The following is a 27651-nucleotide window of genomic DNA, read 5'->3' as shown; positions in this document are numbered from 1 at the left end:
GAGTCGGAGCAGGAGGCCTAGACCTGGGGGCCGGCTGGCGGAGATGGAGGCCCGATGAGCTGAGGTGCAATCGGAGGGCACTCACGGACGCGGCTAAGGATGCCGCAGGGTCCCCAGCTAGGAACAGGGCTGGTGGAACCCCTCGACGCTGGGTCCCGCCCCCCCCCCAACTCTAGTGCCGAAGCCACCCTTTCCCTCCGCCAGCCGAGCGGTTGGCAGACACCTGCTGTGAAGGACTTTACCAGCAAAGCGTTGGCTGCACGAGACAGCCTGCTGTGCGGTGGGGGGCACGAGCGGACGCAGACCTTTTGCAAACATCTTTATTAATCTTGTATAAAAATAAGGTCCGTGGAGAGTCCCCGGATGGGGGTGGGGGGGGCGCGAGGTTGCACTTTATAAGTTACCGGCCAGGCTCCCGCTGAGGCTAAGTACAGTATGGCTATTGGGGGGAGGAGGGCGCTGCGAGCAGCATTTGGGGGGCGGGCCCGGCGATACTGACGCCTGTAGCAAGATGAGAGTGCGCCTGCCCATCTGGGTGAGCCCCTGGCTGGGGCCAGCGGCAGAAGGGCTGCCCGGCCCAGCCGAGCTGAGGACCCCCTTCCTTGAGCCCCGTCTTGCCCCTCCCCCATCCCCAGAGTCCATCTGCGGAAATGGGGGCTACAGCGAGAGATCCGAGGTGACCTGCAGGGGGGGTCCCGGGGGTCTCCGGCGGGCGCTGCGGCGGCCTGTGTCCGTGCGGATGTAGGGCTGGTTGCGCAGGTCTAGCAGAGAGGGGAGGGACGCAGTTACCCTCAGGAGCCTGCGCGGGGCACAGGCCTCACCCTCCTGGGGACCAGGTGGTATCCATGTGGGAAGGGGCCTGTCTATGTTTACCAGACCCCCTCCAACACATCCCAGCATGCGGGTCCCAGGAGAGGGCAGCAGCACTCATTCCCCCTCCTCCCCAGGGCCCCCAGGGCTATGGGCAGCCCCAGGAATCGGAGGCCAGGCCATCGGAGGTACCTGAGGGCTAGAGGGGGATCTCCTCGCCCAGGCTGGCCTCACAGAGGAGCCTGGATGTCCGCTTGCCAGTGCGGGCCGTGAAGGGCACCGTCTTGAGCACTGAGGGTTAGGAGGGAGGAGTAGGGAGAGAAAGGGAAAAGGAAAAAGACAGAAAAAGTAGCAAAGAGGCAGTGAGGCAGCCAGACCCCAGGGTGGGAGGTGGATGGAGGACAGCATAGAAGGACAGACGGAGGATGAGACAGGCCCGGCCAAGCCCTCACCTGTGATAATGTCTTCAATGGCCCCATCGCGGTCACTCTCATAGATGAGTGGCTCCTTCTGCTGCTTCCGTTTCAGCTCAGAGATGAGGTCCATCTGTGGCCTCCGAGCCTTGGGTGGGGACTGGGGAGAGGGGAAGGGTATGTAGCTCCAGCTCCAGGATCCCCTCCCCCCAACACCACCACACCCTGTTTTGGTGCCCTCCTGCCCCCAGCAAGCCCCCACTGCTGGCTGGAGCAGAAGGAACCCCTTCCCATCCCAGGCTACTCACAGGGTCCATCAGTAAAAATGAGGGTGTGGAGGAGGGCCAGATCTTTGGGAGGAGGACACTACGCATCCCCGCATCCCAGGGCCACGCTCAGGGGCAGCCGCCTACCTTGAGTGCTGGGGAGTCCCCTTTGCCTGGAGTTTCAGCGCCGGCCTCCTGAGCAGCCGCTTCTTTCTTCCACTGTTCCACCTCCTGCTCAGCTTTCTGAGGGGCCGAGGTTGGTCTCCATGAGCCGAGGCCTCCCTCACCGATCCCGCCCCCCAACAGAAGCAGCCCCACTCCTCCCACTGCCCACACAGAAAGGCTGCAGAACCCGGCAGTGGTCCCAGCTTGGCTACCAGGAACACATACCTTGTAGGCCTTGACGAAGCGACTAAAGAGGGTAAAGAACATGGAGGGGGACGTGGTCTTGGGGTTTTCTCCGAAGTATTCCACCACGGAGTCGTAGGCCTCCTGCAGACACAGCCTGTCAGCCCCATCGGTGTGGACCCCTTGAAGCCTGACCACGGTTCTGTCCCCCCATTAAGACACCAGCGACTTCATCTCCGCTCCTCCCGGCAGGTGGCCCCTCACTCCTACTCCACCCCCCAAGGTGTCCACTCCCGTCCAAGCCTTGGCTACTCGACCCCACCTAGGTAGCCCCGCTTACCCCTCCCCACCCTCCCCGTCTCCCCGCCTGGCCAGCCCCCGCCCACCTGAGCGGTCTTGCTGTCTGCCAGCAGCTTGTCCATGGTGGGGGAGTTGGCCCTCAGGAACTCCTTGAGCACCACGCAGTCATCCTGCCGCACAAACTCCCGCTGGGTCAACTCCAGGCCTCGCTGCAGGGCACGCACGTCCCCTAGGATGCTGTCCAGGGACACTGGGGGACGGGGCAGTGGAGAGGCAGGGAATCAGAGAGGCAGCATTCCTGTCCGATGACACCCTGTGGTCGCCTTGTTTTCTCCCAACCCGTATCAATCTCCAGGGCTGAGCCGCTCCCCGAACCCAAGGATGGGGGTACTGCCCACCCGTACCTGAGCCCGCCTTGTCCAGGAAGTGCAGGTCACTGTGGAAGCCTGTGAGCTGTGGATACTTCTCGGCGATGACCTTCACCAGGTAGTGCAGCAGCGTCTGCTTTCGGTCGGTCGACTTCATCTCCAGCAGCTGCAATGGCCTGTTGTAAGCCACAGGCCACCAGCCCTCCCCCCTCTCCCAGTCCAGGGGACCCCTCCCCTCGCCCCTCACCGCATCCAGACTCTGGAGCCGGAAGCCATAGGCTGCTCCGCGCTTGCTGCTATTCATGTAGTTGCCGAAGGCCAGGACGATCTAGGAGAGACGGAGAGCTCAGCAGGGTCATGAGCGGAGGAAACCCCTGAAGCATAAACTGCACAAGCAAAGGTGGCACAGAGCAAGCCCCACACTCAGCCCAGTCCCGCGTGGACCCCTCAGGGCCGTGACACATGGACCTGCGTGTGTACATGTTTGACACATGTGCACGGCTAACACCATGGCACACCCAATTTTGTCCTCTGTTATTCCTACCCAAAACTGTGCTGCCAACCTCTCTTCCTAGGCTGTGGAGTCGCCACCTTTCTAACAGCCATTTCTACTGCTGCCCTGGACTCCATTGAGCAGATGTAGGTTCTGCTCATCACACAGTAACCCCAGGCAGGGTCTGAGGTGTGATGCTTTATGGGGGAGGTGTGGGGGGGGGGCAAAAGTAGGTTTACAGTTGTATCCACTTTTGAATACAATAATTAATAAATAATAATACAAGAATAGCCCAGCTGGTGTGGCTCAATGGTTGAGCGTCGAACTATGAACCAGGAGGTCACGGTTCGATTCCTGCAAATGCTCAGGTTGCAGGCTCAATCCCCAGTAGGGGGCGTGCATGAGGCAGCCAATCAATGATTCTCTCTCATCCTTGATGTTTCTATCCCTCCCTCTCCCTTCCTCTCTGAAATCAATAAAAACATATTTTAAGAATAAACTCTGAGAGTTTATTCTTTTGCCCCATCCTGTGCATGGCCCTCAGTCTCACCCTGAGCCTGGATGTGAGAGGTGGGAACATTATATTTGTTGCATCCTAGGTGTGCAGGGCAGGGCCTGAGTCTCCCTCTAATAAGACCTAGAACAGGCAAGGAGTCAAGGGTGGACCGTACCTCCCAGGCCCTTGCCCTGGCATCTTACTCACCTCCAGGATCTGGCGGAGTTTGTCAGACGACTTAATGGACATTGAGGCTGCAATGACGGCATTCAGTTGCTGGGGATGGGAAGGAGGAGGCAAGGTAAATTGGGGCTGGGGGGGGAGCCCACAGGAGGCTCAAGTACTCCCAAAGGTCCTCCTGGAGCCCAGGCTTGGGGAGGCCCTCACCCCATCTTCACCCCAGGCCACACCCACACCACTCTGCCTGCCCCGCCCACACCGGCATGAGCAGCTGGACGGTATCCGGGAAGTTGCCCATGAAGGTTAGCGCGGCCATGCGCTCCTGCAGGCGCGGGATGCGGCTGAAGCGCAGCATGAACTGGTCCTCCTCTGACAGCTCCTCCATCGGCCGCTGCTCCCGCTCGAAGCGGGCGATGAGGGTGCGCTCATACTCCGTGGGCAGGAAGCGGGTCAGCAGCTCCAGGAAGTCCAGGCTAAGGGCCTGGAGGTCGTACCTGGAGGCAGAGGGGTAGGCATTGCTCCATACCCACCAGTTCTCGAGAGCAGGATATCCCCTCCCCTTCCTTGATTGAGTAAATGAACTTCAGTATTTCCTATTTGCCAACAGCTTCAGGGAACAAGAGGTAGAAGTCAAGGGAAGTTGGCAGCTGGAAAGCCCGGGGTCCGCATCATACATCAGTGGCAGATGTCCAGCTGTAAGTGCCTGAGCCTGAGTGCCCATAGCTGGGCAAGGAGGCGGAGGGGGTTGGGGGAGAAGTGGGGGGAATGGGAACATCTCAATCTGGTTTGAACTCACAGTATGGCCTCAGTTTCTCCATCTGAAAATGGGAACAAGGTTTGCCCCCTACTGCCTGACTAGGGTTGATATGAAGCTTGGTGGGCTCTATCCCATAGCTGGGGTTCTTTTACTAGGATCTGCCCAAGCACTGGCCTGGCAGAAGGGCTGGGATGCCCACAAGCCCCAGGCAGAGGTACTCACGTCTCGATGGCCTGGCAGATGCGGTCCGCTCCCAGGTTGCCCTTGCGCAGGGTGATGGCCAGGTTCTTGGCCCGGTTGGCCTCAATGAGTGTGGCCTTGCTGGGGGCCTTCTGGGCTGCCTTACCCTTGAGAGCATTGAGGTCCAGGCTGGGACCTTGGGACTTGGTCTTGAACTGCTCCTCAAAGTCACTCATGTCCAGTTCCTGAGGGCACAGGGAGAGGAGGTGGGGCTGGGTGGGCCGGGGTCTCGTGCATTCCTGGCTGAGCACCGTGCTCATTGCTTGAGCCCCTATCCAGCCCTGACCTGGCCACTGGCAGAGAAAGAAACAAGCCAGCAATTCAGCTTGACCACAAGCCCTGATGGGGGACACAGGGGAAGCTCAGGAGCACTGAGGAGAAGGGGGAGGAGCAGTACCCAACCCAGGGGACCCAGACTCCAAGAAGTTAGAGATGGAGGAAGAGCTGAATTGGCCAGGGGGGAAGGAGGACAGGAAGGGCAGTCCAGGCATGAGGAACAGCTTGAGCAATGGCCTGGAGGCCAGAGAACACAAGCCTTTGGAAAAACTGGAAGTGGACCTGGCCGGCATGGCTCAGTGGTTGAGCGTCAACCTATGAACCAGGAGGTTGCAGGTTCGATTCCCAATCAGGACACATGCCCGGTTGTGGTTGTGGGCTTGATCCCCAGTAGGGGGCATGCAGGAGGCAGCCTATTAATGATTCTCTCTCATCATTGATGTTTCCATCTCTCTCACCCTCGCCCTTCCTCTCTGAAATCAACAAAAATATTAATAATTTTAAAAAACCAACACTGAAAGTGGATTGGAAGGACTGAAGCCCTGGTTGTTTGTGGGAAGGTGGTGGAGAGGGGTCTCAAAAGAGGGGGAGAGGCCAGACTGGGGGGCGGGCTGTGCCCTTCTTCAGGGATGGAAGGGAACACCTCCCGGGGAGTAAGGATGCCCTGCCTACTAGAGTCACTAACCCAGTTTGGCCGAATGCCCATCCCTGGGCCTCCACGTCCTCATCTGTAAAATGGGGTGGAGGTGACCACTCCTCCTGCCCAGCATGATCCAGGCAAGTCCCTTCCTTCTCCGGTGCCCACACCGGCAGCCAGCGAGGCCACACTCACCTGCAGCACCTTCTCATCATTGAGCTCAGTGAAGACAGTACCCGTGATCTGGCTGGGTTTCAGGGCTACCCAGTTTAAGAGGGGCATTCTGAACTTGGTCTGGATGGGTTTCTTGGCCTTCACTCCTGGGACAGGGAGGGAATGGTGAGTACTGGGGGCCATAGAGGGCGGGGTGGCTGGAGGGAGCCAGGGTTCAGCGAGGCCTGACAGGGCGGGCAGGAGGTAGTAGGAGAGGCGCTTGGAGGACACCGAGGCCAAGGTCCCACCCTCCAGCTGCCCCAGCCCTGGGTGGTCCACTTACCTGGGCCCATCTCTGGGCCCGGCTCCCCAAGGGCACCAGACAGACCTCCGGGAGGCGGCGGGGGTGGCGGAGGCACCAGCCCATCTGGGCCAGGAGGCGGCGGTGGCGGCGGCGGCGGGGGCGGTAGGACTCCGGGCAGCGGCGGAGGCGGGGGCGGGGGCTCCCCGCTGCCGGGGAGGGGCGGGGCCAGGGGGGGCTCCGCGAGCGGGGCTTCCTGCTGGGAGGGGAGGCCGGGCAGCGGGGGCGGTGGGGGCGGGGCTGCTGCTCCGGGAACCGGCTCTGCTGACGGCTCTGCTGACGGCGGGAGAGAGAACCGAGGATGAGGACGGGGAGGGGAAGGTGTCCTGGTCCCGCTACAGTGGTCTGGTCTCCGCCTCCCCGCCGTGCGCACGCGCACTGGTCCCCTTTCCCACGCACCCGCCTCTACCTGAGCTGCACCCGCAACCAAAACCTACCTCCCCGCCCCCCCGCCCCCACCCCGCCCCGCTCTTCCGGCCGGTGTCCTTAGGCTGCCTCTCCAGGCCCTGGTCCCCCCACCCCACCCCACCCCACCCCACCCCACCCGGCTTGGAGATCGGCGCACCTGGGCTGGGGGAGCTGGTGGGCACTCCCAGAGTCGGGGCATCACCGCCGCTTGGAGTTGCCACGGCGACGGGGAGGATCTCGATGGAGACAGCATCCCCGGGTCCCCGCAGGATACGGATTAACCCCTTCTCCTCCAGCTCCTCCACCTTCAGCTCTAGAGCCGAGGGCCTTGCGGAGGCCGGGGCAGGCCCCCTCTCGGGCTCGGGTGGACGCCGGGGGACGCCCATGGCCGTGGAATCGCTGAAGCGCTCCTGCAAGCCCCAGGGGAGGGGTCAGTGCCCACCGGCAGGCCTGTCGCCCAGCCCCATCGCCTTGCCAGGGCGGAGGGAGGGATAACGTCTAGAAGCCCCAACTGGGCTGTTCTGGGGAACCCAGATGCCCCCGAGCCCGGCCCCGGCCCCAACCTCACCCGCATGGTCTCCAGCTCCTTCCGGGCCTGGCTGAGCTGCTTTTCCAGCTCGGCGATCTTAGCCATGGACTCGTTCTCCGCGTCCCGAAGCCGCTCTGTCAGCTGTGGCGGCGGCACATGGTGAGTTCCCACCCGCGCCCAGGCACTGGCACCACCGGCGAGGGAGCGGCATCAGGCCTGGCCGTCTGGAGAGCTGGGGGCGGCTTCCTGACGCACAGCCCAAGGTGTTGGGTGGGCCGAGCCTGGCACTTGAACCCAAGTGGGTGAGGCACTGAGGGCGCTAAAGTTCTCTCGGAAGGGGAATCCAAGGCCCCACCAATGGGGGAGGTAGGTGAAGAGGAAACCGAGCTGGGAGGGGCCTTAGGCTGGACGGTCCCCCCAAGTCAGGGCCTGGGGTCTGGGCACTGGGGGGAGGGGGCCTGTCGTCCCCAGGGGCCCCCGCACAGTGTAGGAGCTCAGTGAACACTCACTGAGAAAGATCCCAGAGGACTGAGGATGTAGGTTCAGGTAAAACGCAGGAGCCAGGCAGCCATGCCCAATTCACTCCTAGAACCAGTGTTAAGCCCAGTGCCTGATGCCGGTGTGGGGACCTGTGGGCCTCCTATGTTCCGGGCCAAGTTCAGGAGCGGCTCTCACCAGGGTCACCTGCTCCTGCAGCTCCTCCATGTGCTCCAGCACAGCGTTCTTGGTCTCCGTGTCCTCCAGCAGCACGCCCACGTCAAACACATTGTCCAGGTACGCCTGGATCTGCACCTGCAGCTTGTCGCTCTCTGTGACCCGAAGCTTCTGTCTCCCAGAGGGAAAGGTGGGTGAGGCCTGGTGTGAGGGGGTCTTTCCAAAACCACCCCATCCCCACCAGAGCCCAGAGGAAGGGGCTGGAGCCCTAGCCTGCTTTTTTCCCTTGATTCTTTTTTCTTTTGAGTTTTTGTTTGTTTGTTTGTTTTTAGATAGAAAGAGGGATAGAGAGATAGAAACATCGATAAGAGAGAAACATCATTGAGCAGCTGCCTCCTGCATGCCCCCCACTGGGGATCAAGCCTACAACCCCAGCATGTGCCCTGACCGGGAATCAAACTGGTGACCTCTTGGTTCATGAGTCGATGCTCAACCACTGAGCCACACTGGCCGGGCTCCTTTATTCTTTATGGAGATATAATTCACTATTTTAAACTGTACAGCTCCGGAGTTCTTAGTATAATCATAAGGTTGTGCAACCATTATTGCTATCTAATTCCAGAACCCTGTCCCCATTAGCAGCCACTCCCCATTCTCTCCTTCCCCGGCCGCTGCCAACCACCAATCCACTTTCTACTTCTATGGACTTACCTATTCTGGACATTTTCTATAAAAGCATCATACATTATGTGGTGCTTTGTGTCTGACTTCTTTCACTTATCATAATGTTTTCAAGGCTCTGTGTTGTAGCATGGATCAGTATTTCATTCCTTTTGTGGCTGAATAATATTCCCTTGTGTAGAAATAGCACCCTAGCCTGCTACTACTCATGGTTTAATCAATCCGATCCCAAAGGCCCTCCCCCACGAAGCCTCCCAAGGAATTCGAGAAGAAAGCTGCAGCTTCTCTGCTCAGGCCAGGAAGCACCAAGCCCCCTGTCCGCCTTCCCCAGGGAAAGGAGCTGCCATGGCCGGCCCATCCGGTGTGCGCCAGCTCTCCCTTTGGCCCAGTCTCTCTGCGCTCCCCATTGTGCGCTCCGGGAGCCAGACTCAGGGCCACCTAAAGCCTGTTCTCGTGCCTGGCTCCATGGACTGGGTGTCTATTATGTGGCAGACGCCATCCTCTGGAGAGCCATTATTATCGCTAAGATTCTCCTATTTTACAGATGGGAAAACTGAGATTCAGAGAGAAGAGACCTCTCCAAGGTCACATTGGTTAGGAAGTGACAGAGCCAGGATTTGAACCCAAGCCTGCCTGACCCCAACACCCATGCTGCCAACCACTGAGCCATACTCCGGGCAAACGGTTAAGTCTGGGGGAGAGTGCAGGGCTCACCTCCAAGTACAGGTCCAGGCCCAGGTGGGTGAACTCATATTGCAGGAAGACTCGGAAGTTCATGTTCTCCACTGAGTGTACCACGATGTTGATGAACTGCATGCAGGCCACCTGGGGGGTGGGGGACATGAGCAGGTCTGTGATCCTCTGGGTGAGGGGTTCTCAGTGCCTTCTGCCCCCCACATACTCCCCAAGTCTGCCTCCCTCATTTCTCACTCCACTAACCCAGCTTTGTCCCTACCCATATTTCTCTCCCATGTCCCCTCCCTCCTGCCTCCCCCTCTCAAACATCTAATCCTCCCCCCCACCACCCCAACCATCAATCCTCATACTTTGCAGGGGCAGACACCCAGGCCCCTGGCCACACCTTGCATCTGAGAGTGGCCGAGCCCCAGCTGGGCCCCTGAGCTCACCATGAAGTCGATGTTGCTGTCTTCATTCCGGAAGTATTCCATCAGCTTTTCAAAGCGGTGCTGCTCCCCACACACCTGGGTGGGGACAATGGCTGTCACTGAGGCCCCAGGGCTACACCTCCTAAGCCATCTTCCAGCTGCTACCCTTGCGCCTCTACAGGCTCCTCTCAAGTTAAATGCCAGTCAGGCCATGATTCTCTTCTGCTCAAAACATCCCCTCCCCCTCGATCTCTCATAACCCTCCCCCTCACTCAGGCCGCACTGGCATCCTGGCACCTCCCCACCTCAGGGCATTTGCACTTCCTGATCCATCTGTCTGGTGTGCTCTTACCTGAGAGAGCCTCCACGCCAAGTCCCTCACTTCCCTCGAAGCTCTGATCAAATCCCACCTTCTCAGGAGGCCTCCCTGACCACCCTGCAACCAGCTCCCCCAACCCCTACAGCATCCCTCACTTTTTCCCCATAGCACCTAGCATTTTCTAGCACACTGTGTAATTTGTGTGTTTATTCTGTTGTTTATTATCTGCCTTTCCCTGCCGTATTTCTTTTGTGAACTGATCACTAATACATCTCGAGTGCCCACTCTGTGTCTGACACATAGTAGGTGCTCAATAAATATTCCTTAAAGGTATGAATGCCATGTGCTGACTTCTGCATCGTATTCTCAAGCATTCACTTCTCATGAGCCAGTTAACCAGAGTCAGCAACTCTGAGATGCATGGATCAAGTCCAACTTGGATATGGCAAGGCTGAGGGTCAGAGGGTCAGCCGATGCTCATAGCTGCCCCTGTCACCCCAGGCAGTGCCCCTGCATGACTCTACACCTTCTCTTCAGAGCTTCCCCATCCCAGATTGCCCCACCCTGTGTTCCCCAAATGTCCACCTCACATCCCCAACTTCCCCCAGCAGAGGCCACAACTGCCAGCAGGGCTCTAAGCCACACTAGTACACCTTTGGGGGGACCTCCAGTACCTCCTTGAAGTTGTCAAAGGCTGCAAGGATGATGTCGTGTCCTCCCCGCACCAGGCACACAGCCGCCAGCAGCTCCAGCACCAGAGCCTTGGTTCTGGGGAGAGAGGTCAGGCTGTCCCTTAAGAACAGCAGGCCCAACGCAAAGGTGGACAGGGGCCTGGCTCATGACAGACAGGCAAGCTGGTGAGGGGGGTGGAATGAGCCTGAGCAGTAGACCTGAGAATGGGGGGACAGAGTAGGCAAGCGGTTAAGTAGCAGGAGAATCTAGATAGAGAAAGGCTAGGGGCCTGGACCTCACCTGGGGTTCTTGTTGTTGAGGCTCAGAGCAATCTCATTGACACAGGCTGGGTGGCTCATGACGAGGCTGAAGCCAGACTGGGGAGAGGGAAGAGGTCAGCTCCTCCAGGCAGACCCCCAGGACTGCCAGCACTTCTGGGATCGCCAGGGCCACACCACTGCCCTTGCGCTTAGGACGTTCTTTATATCTACCCACAGCCTCTTCAGAGGCAGCCAAAGCCTGGCCCCTCTTTGTAAATACCTTTGTTCAAAAGTCAGTGTCAGGACTCAGCACCTTGGACAGGGAGTCCTCAAAGGCCGGCTTCACTTATCACTCCTCCCAGTGAAATAACCCAGAGCTGCTCTCCCCATGGGCCAGGTGACCAGCCTTTCTTGGTGGGTATGCCTAAGTCCCCACGTGGGACATACCCATGCCCGGGGTACTCTAGGGGACCTGACCAGGAAGGGGCAGAAGATGGTCGGCCTCAAGACCCTGAGCCAACAGCCCTCCAGTGGAGGACAGGCCGGGGGCACAGTCGGTCCCAGCACCTCAGCGGCTGAGGCAGCCCCTGGTAAGGACTGGCCTGGCTGACCAACCTGGTAGTTCATGATGGCACGCAAGCACATAATGCAGACATGGACGTCATCCTTCTGGCTGACGATGCGCGAGTTCCGCAGGGTCTTCCTGCTGTGGGCTGGGGTCAGCCTGGGCGGGGTGGGGAGGAGGCAGCAGGGGTCAGAGTCCCAAACCCAGCTTCCTGGCCAAACCCCCAACACTCAGATGGCCTCTGGGGTCAGAGGGGGGCACATCTACCCAACCAAGAGGGTGACTGAGGACAGGAAGTTCCCCTCAGTCCCTAGGCCTGGGGCCTGACATGCTAGGAGGATGTGGAGGAGGGTGGGTCAGGAAAACAAAGACCCTTAACAGAAACTTGGCATTAAGAAGGGTCACTGTGACCCAGCCAGTGTGACTCAGTGGTTGAGCATCGACCTAGGAACCAGGAGGTCAAGGTTCGATTCCCGGGCAGGGCACATGCCCGGGTTGTGGGCTTGATCCCCAGTAGGGGCTGTGCAGGAGGCAGCTGATCGATGATTCTCTCTCATCATTGATGTTTCCATCTATCTCCTTCTCACTTTCTCTCTGAAATCAATTTAAAAAACCACACGTATTTTTAAGAAGAAGAAGAAAAAAAGAAGGGTTACTGTGTTGTGGAGATGGAGAGCCTGTGAGAAAAGACTGTCAAAGCTTGGAAACAGCCATGCAAATGCTCTCCACAAGGGGGCGCTTCCGACCACATGGGCTTATCTTCCACATGGAGAGGCAGCCCCTGAATTCAGACTGCCTTGTCTCAAACCCCAGTTCACCACTCACTGTGCAAGTTACTCAGTCTCCCCGTGCCTCCGTTTCCTCATTTGTAAAACAGGAATGATAATAATAGCACCTCTCCGATGGGGTTGTTGGGACTATGACATGAGCTCAGAACAGTGCCTGGCACAGAGTAAATAAATGCTGCTAGTATATGAGTGTGCTTAGTCACTCTTTGCTAAAAAGCGTGATTGTTTTCGTTGTTGCAGATCTTGCCAATGGTGACTTCCACATCAGCTCTTCTTGACGATCCTGTCACATGTCCAGCAACACCGTGAGGCCCCACCTTGCCCTCTGCCTGCTGCATTGCCCTGCGCTCATCATTGCAAAACTATGCCTCTTGCTCATGCTGTGCCTTCTGCCTGAAATGCCGTTCCCTGTCCCCATCACTGCCCGTAAAGCCCATACCATCGTCAGGCACAGTTCCCGTGCCACCTCTTCCGGGAAGCCTTCCTGAAGCCCCAGTGGCCGCCTCCCTTCTCAGAGCTCACAGTCACACCTCCATGACAGCCTGTCACGCACTGTCCCCTACCAGACCAAGGGCTCCCCAGGGCAGGGTACCTGTCTCCTGAGCACCTGCTGCCATGACTGATACATAGTAAAGGCCAAAAAACACTGGTTCAATGAATGAATGAATGAATGAATGAAGCATGTTGTGAGCTTTTGGGTCTTAACATGAAGTTAGTCCTCTTCCTACCCAAAGTAGGAAGAGAGGAAGGTGGGCATCCTCATGAGGCTCCAGGGCCATCTTCTTCCCTCGCCCCACCCCCCAGCAGGATGCCCTGAGTTAGAGTGGGGTGACCTATCCACAGCAGCTGAACCCAGGGGCATCAGTTGAACGCCTCACCCCACCCACCACCACCCGGGAGACCACCAGGCATGCACCTGCCCCCAGGCAACTACATACCGGGGAGAAGGGGGGCACCTGGAGGCCGCATGGAAGAAAACAGGGGGTTAGATGGATACAAGAGGGGTCCCATTCACCCAGAAACCGCCTCCTTATTCCAGACCCACCCAGATGCCCATCCCTGCCCCGAGCTCTGTTTGAGGCCCTCACTCTGACCCCTAATGCCAGGCTACCCCTCCCACCATCCCTGATGTCCCAGAGTGAGGCTGGCTGTATGCAGAGATCTAGGGGTGAATTCTCCTTTCTCCTCATCACCCCGCCAGGGGGCCCACGTACTTGACGGTCAGGTGGCGACTCCTGGGCTGTGGCACCGAGGAGGCGGGTGGGCCCTTGCTGAGGTCTTCCACTGACTGCTCCAGGGGCTTGCTCTTCTCCGAGCTTGGGGCCCCATTGTCTGTGCTCTCCATGTCATACCTGAGGGTCAGAGTGGGGTTGGAGGCCCACACTGCAGGGGTACTTAAGAGAGGAGTGGGGGGAAGTGAGGGGAGAGACGAGTGGGCAGGAGGAGGCTGTGTTCTTGGCACTGTGTTGGGTTTAGTAGGGGGAGAGGGAACAGTGGAACAGAAGAGGAAGACACCAGGTCCCAGCTGGGCTCCCCGAGATACATCCTGCCCCGTCCATGGCAGGCCTTCAGGAAGAGGCAAGGCTCGAGGCCAGTACAGGATCCAGGGTAGCTAGGGCTGCACGGGGTGGAGTGACCAGGGGAGCGGCAAGGTACAGAAAGGCGCGGATCAGCACTCAGGGGCAGCACGCGGGCAAGGGCAGGGGCTTACGTGACAGAGCACTGGGCAAAGGCCAGGTAATCGAGGAGCACATCCAGGCCGCGGTTCTCCTCGTTGAGGAACTCCTGCACCCACCTGCGGACACAGGCTCCTTCAGCGCCAGCAGGAAGGTCCTGCCCAGGGTGGGCCCACAGGACAGGCACGGGCCCCTGGGGCGCACTTTCCCCAGGGGTGCTCGGGGGCTCAGGCAGGACCCAGGGCTTGGCCATGCCTCAAGGGGTGTGGGTAGAGGAGGAGGCAGAGAAGCTGTCCTGGAGACCTACCCCGGAGGTGGCCCACAGGGGAAAGGAGGGGTAGGAGGGGGGACTCAGCAAGAGAAGCCCCGGGGGCTGCCTGGAGGCAGAGCTCTTCCGGGGCTTCCGGAGGAAAGCGGAGCCCTGGCTCACCCGATGTGGTTTGTCCTCAGGGAGATCTCCAGCTCCCGCAGCACCTGAGTGGACTCCTGGACTCGCCTCTTAAACTGGGGGCCAAGAACAGGGGAGTCTAGTGGGTGGAGCCCCGCCTCCCACAGGCCCATCAAGCCCTGCAGCAGCAGCCAGCCCTTCCCCCATTACTGGCCTTTCACGTTCAGCCGCCCCCACCACCTCCTCACACCTGCCCCAGAATAAGCATTCTCAGGCTACACAAACTCCCCCATGCATAGACACGCAGGGTGCACACACAGACCTCCATACACAGACATACAGCACACACACCCGGGACACAGGGCACACACACATATTCAAACACGAATACCCCAGGTACACACGCACATGCACATCCAGACACAAATATAAGGTACCTACACATCTACACACAGAAACGTGGGGTATACACACACCCTGTACATGGACTCAAAGATACACACAGCCCGGCTGGTGTGGCTCAGTGGTTGAGCGTTGACCTATAAACCAGGAGGTCACAGTTCGATTCCAGGTCAGGGCACATGCCTGAGTTGCAGGCTCCATCCCCGGTAGGGGGTGCGCAGGAGGCAGCCGATCAATGATCTCTCATCATTGATATTTCTATCTCTCTCTCCCTCTCCCTTCCTCTCTGGAATCAATAAATATATATTTTAAAAGGTACACACATATCCATATGTGAATACAAAAGTACACACATGCACATTCATGCACAGACACATGGGGCGCACACACCTATACAAGTACACACGCGTGTGCAGTGTAAGCACACACAGGATATACAGAGGCACCTGTGCCCAGGGCACTCAGTCCCTGTGAACACACACTCACACATGCACCCACACAACCACAGGCAAGTTTATACACACAGTTACTCCAGCTGCCCAGAGCTTGGAAGTGCAGGGGGAAAGGAACAGAGAAAAAGCGGGAGACGTGTACCCCCAGGTTGGACATCCAATCCGATGCTACCTTTCGGCTGACCCCACCAGTTTCCAGGTAGCTCTTCAGCTTCTGGATATAGGCTGTGGGGGGGTTCTTGACTTGAAACCGCTCCTGGGGAGATGGAATGGGGTGTACAGGAACCAGCCAGGGCAAATGACCAGCTTTGTCCCAGCATCCCATTCTCAGCTTTGACCTCAGGTTCCTGGGAAATACCAAAGCCCTAACCAAACCATCAGCCAGGACACTTCCAAAGACCCCAGGCCTGGGCCCAGCCTTTCCTTCCCACTGTGGCTCTAGCACAGCCTTGGGTGGAGTATGGAGGGGTCAGTCCTGCCATACACCCCACCTGGGAGGACGGGGACTCAGACCCCCCCAGTAGGGGCACCCTCCCAGCTGGGCGTGCTGGGAAGAAAACACTGGAGGGACCTTATGAACGGGCCCAGGTCCCCCGCAGGCTGGGGGCCCCTTCCCCAGGACACTACCCCAGCTGTCCAATCACCTGGGAGGTTAGGTACCCGTGTGTGCCCATCTCCTGGGCTCCTGACTCCCCCGCCCCACCCAGCGCTCCAGGAGCCACTCCCACAAAGAGGTGGTGGCCTATCAAAGGCCTCCTACCAGAGGAGCTCCCATCCTCCCACCCCAGGCCCCTCACACCTGCCCAGCCCTCCACCTTCCACCTCTCCCAGGCCTTTGAGCCCAACCTGAGAAGCCAGGCCCAGTGGCAGGGACCCCCTACTACAGCCTCAGAGCCTCTGGTGGTAGCTCTCCCCCCCCCCCCCCCCCAAGGCCTCGCCCTTTCCCCACCCCCATCCCCAGACTCCAGCCCTGCCAGCTCCTCCCCTCCATTAGCAGCCGCAGAAGGCCTAGCCCTGGCTCCCAGGGGAGACTCCCAGCTCCTCTCTCCCCACCCTCAGCCTCCCGGCCACAGGCCCGCCTCCCTGTTCACTAAAATCACTGCAGCCACAAGGCCCCGCCCTGTCCCAGCAGTGGGAGGGGTCCTCCTGCTACCATGGACAGCAGCCCTAGACGCTGGCAGGGCCAGGGCAGCCAGTGAGCCTTGAAGGCGGCAGCCCAGGCTCCTGACTGCGCAAACCAAACCGAGGCAGGGGTTCTAGTCCCTGCTCCACCACTTAGCAACCGGTGGGCTTTGGGGAGCTGCGTGGTGGACGGCAGCTCCTCCGGACCCAAGGTAAAAGGAGGACAGGGACCCTGCCCACTTCCCCTGGGGTCAGGCAAAGATGTCCAACCCCGGGGGATTCCCTTTCTTCCCCCGCCCGGAGCTGGAGGGTGGACAGAGGCTGCTCCAGGAAGCTGAGCGGGAGGATGGTGACACAGCCCCAGCTGAACTGGCTAGCTCATGGACGAGCCCCCGCCAGCTCTTCAGAGGACAGACCCAGCCCTGCTCATGACTCATGGGTCTCCGGGGAGGCCCATGTCCAAGAGAGGGCGATTCTGGAGCCCTGCAGATGCTGCCAGCACCCCAGCACCTCCCCCCCCCCATGCTGCCCTGGCCTCTGGGTAGGGTCTTGGCCCTTTGGGCAGCATGGCAGTGCCTCCTCTCCAGCCAGCCCCAGCCTGGCCAGGGCAGGGCATCCAGTGGCAGAAGGGTCCTGGTACCCACCTGGTCACAGATGAGCTCCCACTTCTTCTCGTTGTCATACTGGCTCAGCAGCTGGACCTTGTCCGGGGGCAAGTTCATGCAGTTCTGGGAGGGGGAGGACAAGACAAAGACCCTGAGCCTGGGGCCCAGCAGGGAGGGAGGGGGCACGGGCATTTTCAGGGAACCCACTAGGGACCAGCTCCCTAGAGGTCTGTCATACACATGAATCCCTGTCACCCTCAACCCGGGAGACAAGTAACATTAGCCAATGAGGAAACTGAGGCACCGAGGTGGAGCTCCCTGCCCTAGGCCCAACAGCTAGAAAGTGACATTGAGATTTGAATAGGAGTCGGCCTGACCCAGGGCCTGGGCTCTGTCACCCCACACCAACTCCCTGGCACACCTGGCATGCAGGCAGGAGTGTCGGTTCTCAGCCTAACTTCCTGGGACCTCAAACACCTCTGGGCTCATCTCCCCATCTATACTAATAAAAGGGTAATATGCTAATTAGTCCAGACATCTTCTGGACAAAGCCACGGTGGCAGGGGCTGAGGCAGAGGTGGTTAGGGGTGATCGGGCTGGCAGGGGAGGGCAGTTAGGGGCGATCAGGCAGGCAGGCAGGCAGGCAAGTGGTTAGGAGCCAGCGGTCCTAGATTGCGAGAGGGATGTCTGACTGCTGGTTTAGGCCCGATAAACCGGCAGTCAGACAGCCCCCAAGGGGTCCCAGATTGGAGAGGGTGCAGGCCGGGCTGAGGGACACGCCCCTGTGCACAAATTTTGTGCACCAGGCCTCCAGTGTGCAATAAGAAGGTATTATCCCTTCTCCATTGGGGCAAGAAGCTAACAGGAGAGCCATCTACAGCCAGGCTCCAGTGTGGCCACACACCACCAGACACCACATGCCCAGCCCAGGGCACCAGTGTCTCACAAACACCAGAAAAACCTTTTTGTTGATCCTCACCTGAGCATATTTTTCCAGTGATTTTTAGAGAGAGTGGAAGGGAGGGGGAGAGACAGAGAGCTAGAAACATCAATGTGAGAGAGACACATCGATTGGTTGCCTCCCACACGTGCCCCAACCAGGGCCGGGGATCGAGCCTGCAACCGAGGTACATGCCCTTGACCCTTGCCCAGAATCGAACCCGGGACCTTTCAGTCCAAGGGCCAACACTCTATCCACTGAGCCGAATTGGCTAGGGCCGTGGTCGGCAAACTGCGGCTCTCGAGCCACATGCGGCTCTTTGGCCCCTTGAGTGTGGCTCTTCCTAAGCCTTGGGAGTACCCTAATTAAGTTAATAACAATGTACCTACCTATATAGTTTAAGTTTAAAAAATTTGGCTCTCAAAAGAAATTTCCATCGTCGTACTGTTGATATTTGGCTCTGTCGACTAATGAGTTTGCCGACCACTGCCCTAGGGCAACACCAAAAAATCTTGCAAGGATGCAGACAGCAGCCTTCTTCCCCATCCCTCTCCCGCCCCTCCCACCTCGTCACTTCTGGAAAGAAGGAGATGGAGACAGGCTGAGGGAGCTGAGGTCAGAAGGTCAGGGAATTCCAAGCAGGTGCATCATGGCTCTGGGGGTGGGAGGGGGGATTCCAGCGGAAGGTCACCCAGCCACAGGACCTGGGGAGCGCAGACAGCACGCTGGGTCTGTGGTACCGGTGGCCCAGGCTGGGACTCCCCTCGGGAGCTAAGGAAACCTCAGCAGGGCTCTGCCTGGGTCCTCACGGGTGTGGTGTCCCTGTCAAGCTCCTCCCCCACAGGGCAGGCGTACGGTCCTGCTGGGGCTGTGGAGTCACCGGGTGCTGCCAGCACTCAGGGCTCCTGGACCCCCAAAACTTAGCATGTCTTCCTAATAGACCCAGAAGACGATGCCAATTCACCCCAATGCAGTAAACCTCGGTTTATTGAGTGTCTACTATGTGTCAGCCCCCAGGAAACAGTTCTTGCCCCCCAGGAGCTCCAAGTCTCCTGGGGTGATATGAGAGGAAGCCCGGTCCCCAGCTCACGTCTCGCCCTGACGCCCAGACGGGAGGCCACAGCTGGAACTGAGAGGGGCCACACCCACCGAGGCCCACAGCCAGCTTCCTCTCTGGGGTGCTGGGCCTAGTGCTAGGGCCCTGCCCAGACCTCATCCCCAAAATCACAGCCCTGGGTCAGCCCCAGACCACAGGAAGCTGCGCGCTCAGCCTCCATTGCCCAAGCTTTCTGTCTGGGCCCGAGTTGAAAGGTGAAACTGCCCTTCCAGCAGCCCCCCAGGCCGGCTGGGCGTGGGGATGCATCACTCCTCACCCCGCTCGTGAAAGGAGCCCCGACTGGGGAAACTGCTGCTGCCTCAGCCGCCACCTCCTCCAACCCAACCACGGCCACAGCTAGAGCAGCTCCTGCCCTTGGGGAAGGGCTGCCCCAAGGGCCCTTGGGGAGGGTTCTGCTGGGCCAGGGAGGCCTCCCTGCTCATTCTCGTGAGCTCTCTCTCTCTCTCTCTCATCCATCCCCACCCCACAGAGACCCAGGGCGGGGCAGGGCTAAAGTGATGGGGCAAGGCTGAGGGGAAGGAAGAAGCAATGAGGGAGGGAAGACAGGCAATAACAAGGAAACCGGAGCAGAACCAGAGGGGAGGGAGGTGGGAGGGTGGGTGAGGGGCAGCTGAGCCTTAGGCAGTGGTTCTCAACCTTCTGGCCCTTTAAATACAGTTCCTCATGTTGTGACCCAACCATAAAATTATTTTCGTTGCTACTTCATAACTGTCATGTTGCTACTGTTATGAATCGTCATGTAAATATCTGATATGCAGGATGGTCTTAGGCGAAGGGGTCGCGACCCACAGGTTGAGAACCACTGTGGCTTGGAGGGAAGAGCCGTTTCCCAACACGGGTCTTTCGGGCCCTCACCCAACCTAGGACCTGTTTGGGGCCTGGAATGGTCCCAGCAGCGCCAACCATCGTGGGGGCCGGCTTTGCCTGAAAGCTTACGGAGCTGGGAGCTGGGCACTGCTCTGAGCCCTGCACGCAGGTGACCACTGTCCACTCCCACACCATCACTGGCACCATGATTAGCCCATCTTCAGGTGCCAGCATGGATTAGGGACCGGCCCCAGGTTACAAAGCCAGTAAGAGGGGAGCTGGGTGGGCTTTGAGCCCAGAGCTAACTGCTCCAGAGCCCTGGCCCGTCCCCCGGGACAGCACCATGGTAATTAGTGGGGAGGGGGAGGCCTCTGCTGGAACCGGCACACCTGTCCTGACCCAGGGCCTCGGCCCACCCTCTCCCCTCTGCCCCTTCCCCACCTGGCCCCCCTCAGGCCCGCAGGCCCACATGCCAGCCTGCCAGACGGGCTAAATTTAGGCTCCGAGATCAGAAATAGCTCTGACAGCGCTGAGCACTAATTAGCAGCTGTTCCTTGGCCATGCCCACCGAGGAGATGGGCACCCTAGGGAGCGGGAGGGGGCCAGTGGATGCCACTCACTCAGAGTGGGGGAGGCCACCCTGAAAAGTAAGAACAGGCCCCCAGACCCAGCGCCCTCAGCAGGGAGGCAGCACGATGGGGCTGAGCCCTGGGAGACACGTAGGAATCTGGCTGACAGAGCTCCCATGGACCAGGAAAGGACAGGGAAATCCAGGGGTGTGTGTGACTTGCCTCCTGGGGCGGGGGCAGCTCTGGGCCCACCAGCCCTATCACTTCTTTGCTCCTTGAGCCTCAATTTCCTTCTCCATAAAATGGGCACACTTGCCTGGCCCGTGTGGCTCAGTGGTTGAGCATCGACCTAAGAACCAGGAGGTCACAGTTCGATTCCCAGTCAGGGCACATCCCTGGGTTTCAGGCTGCGTCCCCAGTGTGGGGCGTGCAGGAGGCAGCCGATCGATGATTCTCTCTCATCACTGATGTTTCTATCTCTCTCTCTCTCCCTCTCTCTTCCTGTCTGAAATCAATAAAATATATTTTAAAAATAAATAAATAAATAATACTATGGGCACACTTCCCTCCTGCCTCAGACCCACAGAGCTCCTAGGAACCCCCGTGCGAAGCTGTGTTCTGGTGTCGCAATAGTACTCTTTGGTGATGCACCACAATGAAGAGGCACTTCGGGGGGTGGGGGAGTGCGTCTCTGATCCCAAGGTGAGGGGTCCTGTGGTGAGCAGAAGTTAGTGAAAACATCCAGATAAAACAAACCTGCCTCCAAGGCTTGGCCAAAAATGACCTGGCCCTTCAGCACCCTCCCCTGCTCCCGGCATGCTTTGGGTCAGAAGGAGGAGGAGGTAGGCTTCATCTCCTGGGGTGTAGCCAAGAAAAGAAGCTGATTTCCCAATGTTTCTTTCTTTCTTTTTTTCCCAATATTTCTATTAGAATGTGTGCAGATCAGCCCGGACTGCACGGCTCAGTGATTGAGTATCAGCCTATGAACCAGGAGGTCACAGTTCGATTCCTGGTTAGGGCACATGCCTGGGTTGTGGGCTTGATCCCCAGTGTGGGGTGTGCAGGAGGCAGCCGATCAATGATTCTCTCTCATCATTGATGTTTCTGTCTCTCTCCCCTCTTTGCCTTTCTGAAATCCATAAAAATATTTTATTAAAAAAAGGTGCGGAGATCAGTCTCCTTCCCTACTCCTACCTCTCTGAGTGCCAGAGGGTCCTCCAGCCTTGCTCCCCCAGGACCAGGCCCTGGCAGGTCTTTACGACGCCCCCCCAGTGCTGACGTCAGGAGGCGTCCCTGGAGACTGAGGGGCTCCGGCTACATCTGGACACGGCCACACCCTCAAGTTTCACTTTCATTTGAGCTGAGGCTAATTCCAACCCACCTGCCCACCCTCTCCCCTGGAGGCCCGCCCTTGGAGCCCCAGGATGCCCTTGAACTTGGGCACCAACTCCAGTCTCAGACCAGCCCTGCAGGGGTTCCACAGCCTAATGAGCCTAGAAGTGGCCCTGTCCCCCAACCCCCACTTCTCCATCTATCTCCCCCACCCACCTCTATCTGGCCTCAACCTTGGTTTTAGAGCTCTCAGCATATCTCCAAAAACAATCGATTTTATCTACTTTAAAAAATTCCAACATCTAGATTTTCTGGGGCTCTTAGGGCCAGCAATCCAGGCTTATAGGAGAGGGTTGTGGGGTAACCCAAGCCTAGGATCAAGTACTGAGAACCCCAGAAAGTTAACAGTTTCTCCCATCAGGGTTCAAGGATTCCCACAGCAGGGACAAGGACAAGCAGGGTGGGAGCCAGGGCAGCAGGCACTGCCCATAAAGCCAAGTTGATAGGAGAACAACAATAATAATAAATAATCCCAGCCTGGCTGGTGTGGCTCAGTAGTTGAGTGTAGACGTCTGAATCAAGAGGTCACAGCTCAATTCCCTGTCAGGGCACAAGCTTGGGATGCGGGTTCGACCCCCAGTGGGAGGCATGCAGGAGGCAGCTGATCAATGATTCTCTCTCATCATTCTCTCTCATCATTGATGTTTCTATCTCTCGCTCCCTCTCCCTTCCTCCCTGAAATCAATGAAAATTATACTTAAACACTAATAATAAATACTCCCAAAACATTCTGTGCGAGGTTCCATTCTAAATGCTTTAACTCATTGAAACCTCAACAACAAGCCTACAGGATGGATACTATTTCAATCCCCATTTCACAAATGAGAAACGGAGGCACGGAGAGATTCAGTCGCTTGCCCACAGTGACCTGGCTGGCAAGCGGGTAAGACGATGCCCTTCCCTCTAAAGAAAGAGCACCGAGGACTATGAAAAATGTGGGTCCCGGCCCCCCAGGGTCTTCTGCAGACAGCCTGGCCCAGTCTCCCGTCTGAGGAATCAGGAACAGCCAGCCCCATTTCCTGCCACCCAGCACCCTACGCTTCCTGTTGTTGCCCACACCGAGCTCTTACTCACTGGGGAACCCCCCCCACCACCACCACCAGCGCACCCTCTCTCAGAGGGAAGTGGAGGCCTCCCTGCCCCCTTCCACATGTGCGTACAGTTAACCACCTACCGTTAGCAACACCGCTGCCCCACCCTCCAAGGGAGGCGGGCCCTCCCGCTCGTGGTTTCCGGCCGCCAGGCAGCTTTCGGTGTGTAGGCCCTACTGTTGCCGACCTGCATGATGGCAGGGAAGGCAGCCTGGCCGGTGATGGCTAAAGACAGCAACCTTGGTTGGTCTTGGTAAGGGGGCTGGGGGCAGGGGAGAGGCCCAAGTGGGCTCTTTCATCTAGAAGGGCCCCAAGATGGAGAGGACCGGACCGACCCCACCGTCCTCCCCGCCTCACAGTGCAGAGTGTTTACTGAGCCCTGGCTCTGTGTCAGGCACTGCGCTAAGCCCTCTATCTAATCCCCTCAACTCCATTTATTTTTTAATATTTTAATTGATTTTTTAGAGAGAGGGGAAGGGAGAAGGATAGAGAGATGGAAACATCAATGAGAGAAACATCACGCAGCTGCCTCCTGCACGCCCCCCACTGGGGATCAAGCCCACAACCCGGGCATGTGCCCTGACTAGGAATTGACCTCCTGGTTCATGGGTCAATGCTCAACCACTGAGCCACACAGGGCGGGTCCCTCCCCTCTATTTAATCCCTCCAACAGTCCTAGGAGGCGGGCAGATGCCATTACTATCCTCTTTTCACACGTGAGGAGAACTAAAGCTCAGAGGGGACAGATAACTTGCTCAAGGTCACAAAGTGGCAAAGACAAAATGCAGCACCCAAACTTCACGCCCCCAAAGCCTAGGAATCTCCTCTGCCTTTCCCATGAGTAACGCCGGCCCCTCCCAGAGGCAGGAGGCCCGAGCCACCTTCCAGGGCTCCATGTTTCTGGGAAAAATGCAGAGGTGGCCATCTGAGCAGCCCCACCTGCTCCTGCCCATCTCACCCAGCTCTTTGCCAACTGGCCCCAGATGTCACTGTGAATCATGCCCACCGCGTCCCTGGGTGCCAGGGCCAGCATGTGCCCGCCCTGCCTGCTGGGAGTGTCAACCCACAGCCTCTGCCCAGCCCAGCATCTGACCACATGGCCACCACTCCACTGGGATCCTCTGTGTGAGACCCCCCCAGAGATAGGAGGCCTGAGCCACCCCACAGCTACATGCCCCCATACTTCATCTGCCCCGCCCCAGGGAGGGAGCTGGTCAAGGAGACAGCGCCTCCCTGGCAGGCCCACAGCATGGAGATACCACCTCTGCTCTGTACACCAGCTCCAGCGGGGAAGGGATCCAGTTAAAGCAGGATCCCAGCACCCACACCCTGCTTGGGGCTGTCCTGACCCCTCCACACAGCCTAGCCAAGTGCCCATGACCCTGGGCACAGGCTAAGGGCACTCCCGGGTAGCTAGGCCCCATCAGGCGAATTCTTCTCCAAGTGGTCCAGCCTCCTTTTGGATGCCAGCATCACTCTCAGCCTCAAGCACAATATCCCAGTCACTTCCCTGGACCCCGTTGCCCTAAGATTACAGGCTCCTCCCTGCCCAGACAGATCAGGGCGTCCTCTGCCTGACCATAAGCATGGCACTCCTGGCAGGCCTAGAAAGAGTGTCTTGCCATCCCAAACCCTAACCCTGGCCGGGGAAGGCCTGAAGGGGCGGAAGACACCCAGCCATGGGCCTGGCACAGGACAGGGAGAGTGCCGAGCTGGCGGGCTGGTTTCCCACCACTGCAGCAGGCCCGTGTCGCTGGGCAGCACCGCTCCTCCGCTGTTGCTAAGGCAGCAGGCGGAAATCCTGGCTCAACCTGCCCTTTCTCCCCACCCCCATTTTAAGCAGGGGCACCCCTCTCTCGTACAGCCTTCTTAGAGAAGTAGGCCCACCACCCACCCTTGCATGGGAGAAAGGCTGCCAGAGGGGAAAGGAAGAGCAAGCTCCCGCATCTCCTTTTTGGCTGTGGGCCATGGTGGGGGCACCACCCCTCACCAACAAGATGGGTCCCACAGCCAGGAGCCCAAGAGTGGTTTGGGGTTTCAGGATCCTGCTCCCTACCAAGAATGAAAGGGCGGAGCTTAAACGAAAGGAAGAGGTTCCCCGGGGCCAAGTGACTAGATCCCAAGGCGGGAGGACTGTGCTTCTCCCAGCAAGACTGGGTGTCTCTGGGGGAGATGGCCCATCACGCTCAGCCGTCTTAGGTTCTTCTCTTGGACATTCACGAAGGGCAGGACTCAGACGAAGGCCGTGCTCAGATGAAGGCATGCCCTACAATTCCCATCGCCAGGACCGTGGGTTCAGCCAAAGCCTTAGTCCTGGGCAGCCTCAGGCAGGGACCAAGGCTGCCACCCAATGGAGCTCATGCCCCTGCTGGTGGGGAGTGAGAAGAGCCAAGTTCTTAGCCAAGTAACCTTGGGTTGAGTGCATTCTGTCTATACAGGATGAGGGACAGGGTGATCTGTCCCCAGGAAGATGAGGTGTAAACACACTGGGGCTCCCGGGGGCTGGGGTGGTGCTGCCCTAGATTTCTACCCAGCCACCACCCTTCCCCCCCCCCCAGGACACCCTTTAAGGCCCATCTTGGGGCCTCCGCCCTCCACACCCTGGTACTTAGGCACTCCCAATGGCATTTCGTGTCAGACTCAGCCAATCTGAGCAAAGGCCAAAACACCAGCAGAGCAATCAAGTCCCACACATGCATCAGAACCTCAACCACTTGACTTCTGGACTTTCCACTGGTCTGAATTATTCACATGGCTCCTCCGCATTAGTGCATGTAACAGAGAAGGAACTGGGGCCTGGACCTCACCCTGAGAGCCAGTCCAATCCTCATCCATAGACACGCACTCAGTGGGCTGGGAGGGGGGGAGACCTGGGTTCCCCAGTCAAACTGGCAGGGGTCCAGGGATCCACCAGCAACTCAGGCTCCCCAGATGGCCCCAGATACTGTCTCTCTTCATTCTCCCCCCTCCCCATCTGCTCAGCTCAGCTCAGCTCTGCCAGGCCATGGGTTTGGGGAAAGGGGAACAGGTGTAGGGATGGGGTAATCAGGGCCCAGCCTGGTGTGAGGTGTCCCTCAGAGTCCCTCCCTCTCCCATAATCAAGCAAGATGCTTCTCAAGCATAGACCAGACCCCACCCCAGAGCTCCTCCAAACCCTCCTAGCCTTTCTCCTGGGAGGGGGCAGCAGCCAAGATTTCCAGGAACTGTTAGGAGGGGCCATGCAGAGGATCTGGCAAGGGCGGCCTAATCGCCAGGGGAAGGGAAATGATGTCAGGGAGGTAGAGGGGAGAAGCACTGAGACGGCCACCAGCCAGCCCTGCTCTGCTGCCTGCACCGCCCTGGGCCCCCCCACCCCCCTCAGACCTGCAGTGCCAGGCTGCTCAGACGGGGGAGTGCCTCTGGGGAAAGGCAGGGCCTTATTCGCCTGTCACCCAGTGTCCAGCAAGGGAGCTGACAGGAGACAGGCCACCAGGCACTTAGAGAAGGGAGCCTGGGAGCCTGGGACAGGGCTGGGCTGGGGAAAGGGAAGTGAGAATGGGTGACCCTTTCTCCTCACTTCTGCCTCCCACCAGGTCTTAGGGAGCCCCCACCCACCCGGGAGCCCCCACCCACCCAACATATCCTGACTGCCTCTAGGCTCGGCCTGACTGATGGCTCCCTCCCCAGCGGCCAAGTCCCCAGATCCCCAATTCCCGGGGAGCAGGTGGCAGTGGGCAGTGTGGGTGCCTCCAGACTTTTGCTCCACACCAAGCCAGAGTGAGCAACTCTTCCTGACCCATCCTTCCTCCCTTAATCCCTGCAGTGGTAGGAAGGGGTGCCCAGATAAGGACCCTGGGCCACCTCTCCCGGATAGAGGGGGCGAGAAACACAGCATTCCCTCTGCGGGATCTGACAGCCCAGCTGCCAGCAGCCTAGGCACCAACACATCGGGACCAAACACCCAGCTCGTCTCGTCTCCAGCTGCCAGGAGGTGACATGTCAGCCCTGCCATCTTTGACCCTGAGACGCCAGCAGATGCTCCAGACCCGAGCCTGGCGGCTGGGCCTGTGTGCAGTGGCGAAGGGGGTGTCCCGCGAACCCCTGTCCTGGGCTCCACTCCCAACTTGCTCACAGGACATTTTTGCTTAGACCTTTAGATCCGAGAGCACTGGGGGGATGGGGTGTCTTGGGGAGGGAGACTGGGTGGTTGGGGAAGAAAGTTTTGGGGGGAGAGTGCTAAGTCACTGAAAGAAGCCACCGTCGGTGCCACCCCGCGGAGGGCAGCCACTGGGCTGGGGATCTCCAAGCGGCACCTGAGCCCCCGGGGGGCGGGGACGCGGGCCGAGCTCCTGCCGCCCCCCCCCTCCCCACCACACACACACACACACACACACACACACACACACACCCCGCCCGCGCCCTGTGCAGGTCAGCCTCACCAGAACGCGGTTGAACCGTTCTTCCAGCTCGCCCGCCGCGGGCATCGGCTGCTTGGGCGCCGCGGGCTGCTTGGGTGACGGCGCGGCCAGGCCCGCGGGCGGCTCTGCGCTGCCGGCCGCGTTGCCCATGGTGGTCCCCACCCAGCCGGCCAGGCGCCTCCAGCCTCGGAAATCCAGCTTTCCGGGGGGCCGGGGGCGAGGCTCCCGGCCTGGGGGACGAGGTGAGCCGCGGCAGGCAGCGGTCGCGGGGGGCTCGGCGGCGCGGGAGCTCGGCTCAGCGGCGCGCAGGGGCCCGGGCGCGGCGTCCCATCGCGGCGGCCCCGTCCGAGGAGCCGGGCGGCGAGCTGCGGGGTGGGGGGAGGAAGTCAGGCTGCAGGCCGCCGGGGCCAGAGGGCTGGGCCGGGGGCAGGAAGCTGCGGCGCGGGCTCCCCCCTCGGCGAGTCTCGAACTTCTGCTCTCGCTCCCCGTGCGCGCAAACCGCGCTCCGCCGCCGCCGAGCGCCCAGCCCCAGGGGGGCGGGCTGCAGGGAGGGGGCGGGCGCGGGGTGCCGGCCCGGGGTCCGCGGCGGCCATGGCGCGGCGGGGAGGGGGCG

At 59.2% G+C, this 27651-nt stretch overlaps 1 protein-coding gene across 4 annotated transcripts; it reads right to left on the bottom strand.

Moving 5' to 3' along the window:
* Positions 1-306: 306 nt before the first annotated feature.
* On the bottom strand, positions 307-27651 carry FMNL1 (formin like 1). Of its 4 annotated transcripts, XM_070393327.1 has the most exons (28): positions 27060-27651; positions 16765-16848; positions 15141-15254; positions 14187-14260; positions 13792-13875; positions 13295-13432; positions 13019-13036; positions 11343-11451; positions 10768-10844; positions 10470-10563; positions 9498-9572; positions 9085-9195; positions 7711-7860; positions 7075-7176; positions 6664-6916; positions 6081-6374; positions 5780-5904; positions 4654-4856; positions 3934-4168; positions 3702-3770; positions 2753-2833; positions 2542-2671; positions 2224-2387; positions 1880-1981; positions 1637-1732; positions 1263-1383; positions 1003-1101; positions 676-761 (listed from the first exon to the last, which is right to left on the bottom strand). In XM_070393327.1, the coding sequence occupies exons 1-27, from the start codon at positions 27186-27188 to the stop codon at positions 1010-1012; spliced, it is 3324 nt and encodes a 1107-aa protein (XP_070249428.1). In that variant the 5' UTR covers positions 27189-27651; the 3' UTR covers positions 676-761; positions 1003-1009. The 4 variants fall into 4 exon arrangements, with proteins under 4 accessions (XP_070249427.1, XP_070249429.1, XP_070249428.1 ...); XM_070393326.1 differs by lacking the exon at positions 1003-1101 and having other exon boundaries at positions 307-761; positions 27060-27650; XM_070393329.1 differs by lacking the exon at positions 13019-13036 and having other exon boundaries at positions 6081-6371; positions 27060-27650.

This window comes from Myotis yumanensis, unplaced genomic scaffold (assembly GCF_028538775.1).
Source record: "Myotis yumanensis isolate MYYU_CA2020_CCGP unplaced genomic scaffold, mMyoYum1.0.hap1 SCAF_16, whole genome shotgun sequence".
Taxonomy (NCBI): Eukaryota; Metazoa; Chordata; class Mammalia; order Chiroptera; family Vespertilionidae; genus Myotis; species Myotis yumanensis.
The sequence above is the reverse complement of the archived record's forward strand: the minus strand, read 5'-3'. Positions and strand labels throughout refer to the sequence as shown.

Bases quoted from the DNA above. Each gene is read 5' to 3' on its own strand.
- FMNL1 (XM_070393326.1), bottom strand. From the start codon at position 27,188: ATGGGCAACGCGGCCGGCAGCGCAGAGCCGCCCGCGGGCCTGGCCGCG. The intron at 13,876-14,186 runs GTGAGCCAGGGC...CTGTGTCCGCAG, and splicing joins CTGAGGACAAACCACATCGG to GTGGGTGCAGGAGTTCCTCA. The intron at 4,169-4,653 runs GTGAGTACCTCT...CTCTGCCTCCAG, and splicing joins ATCTGCCAGGCCATCGAGAC to GTACGACCTCCAGGCCCTTA.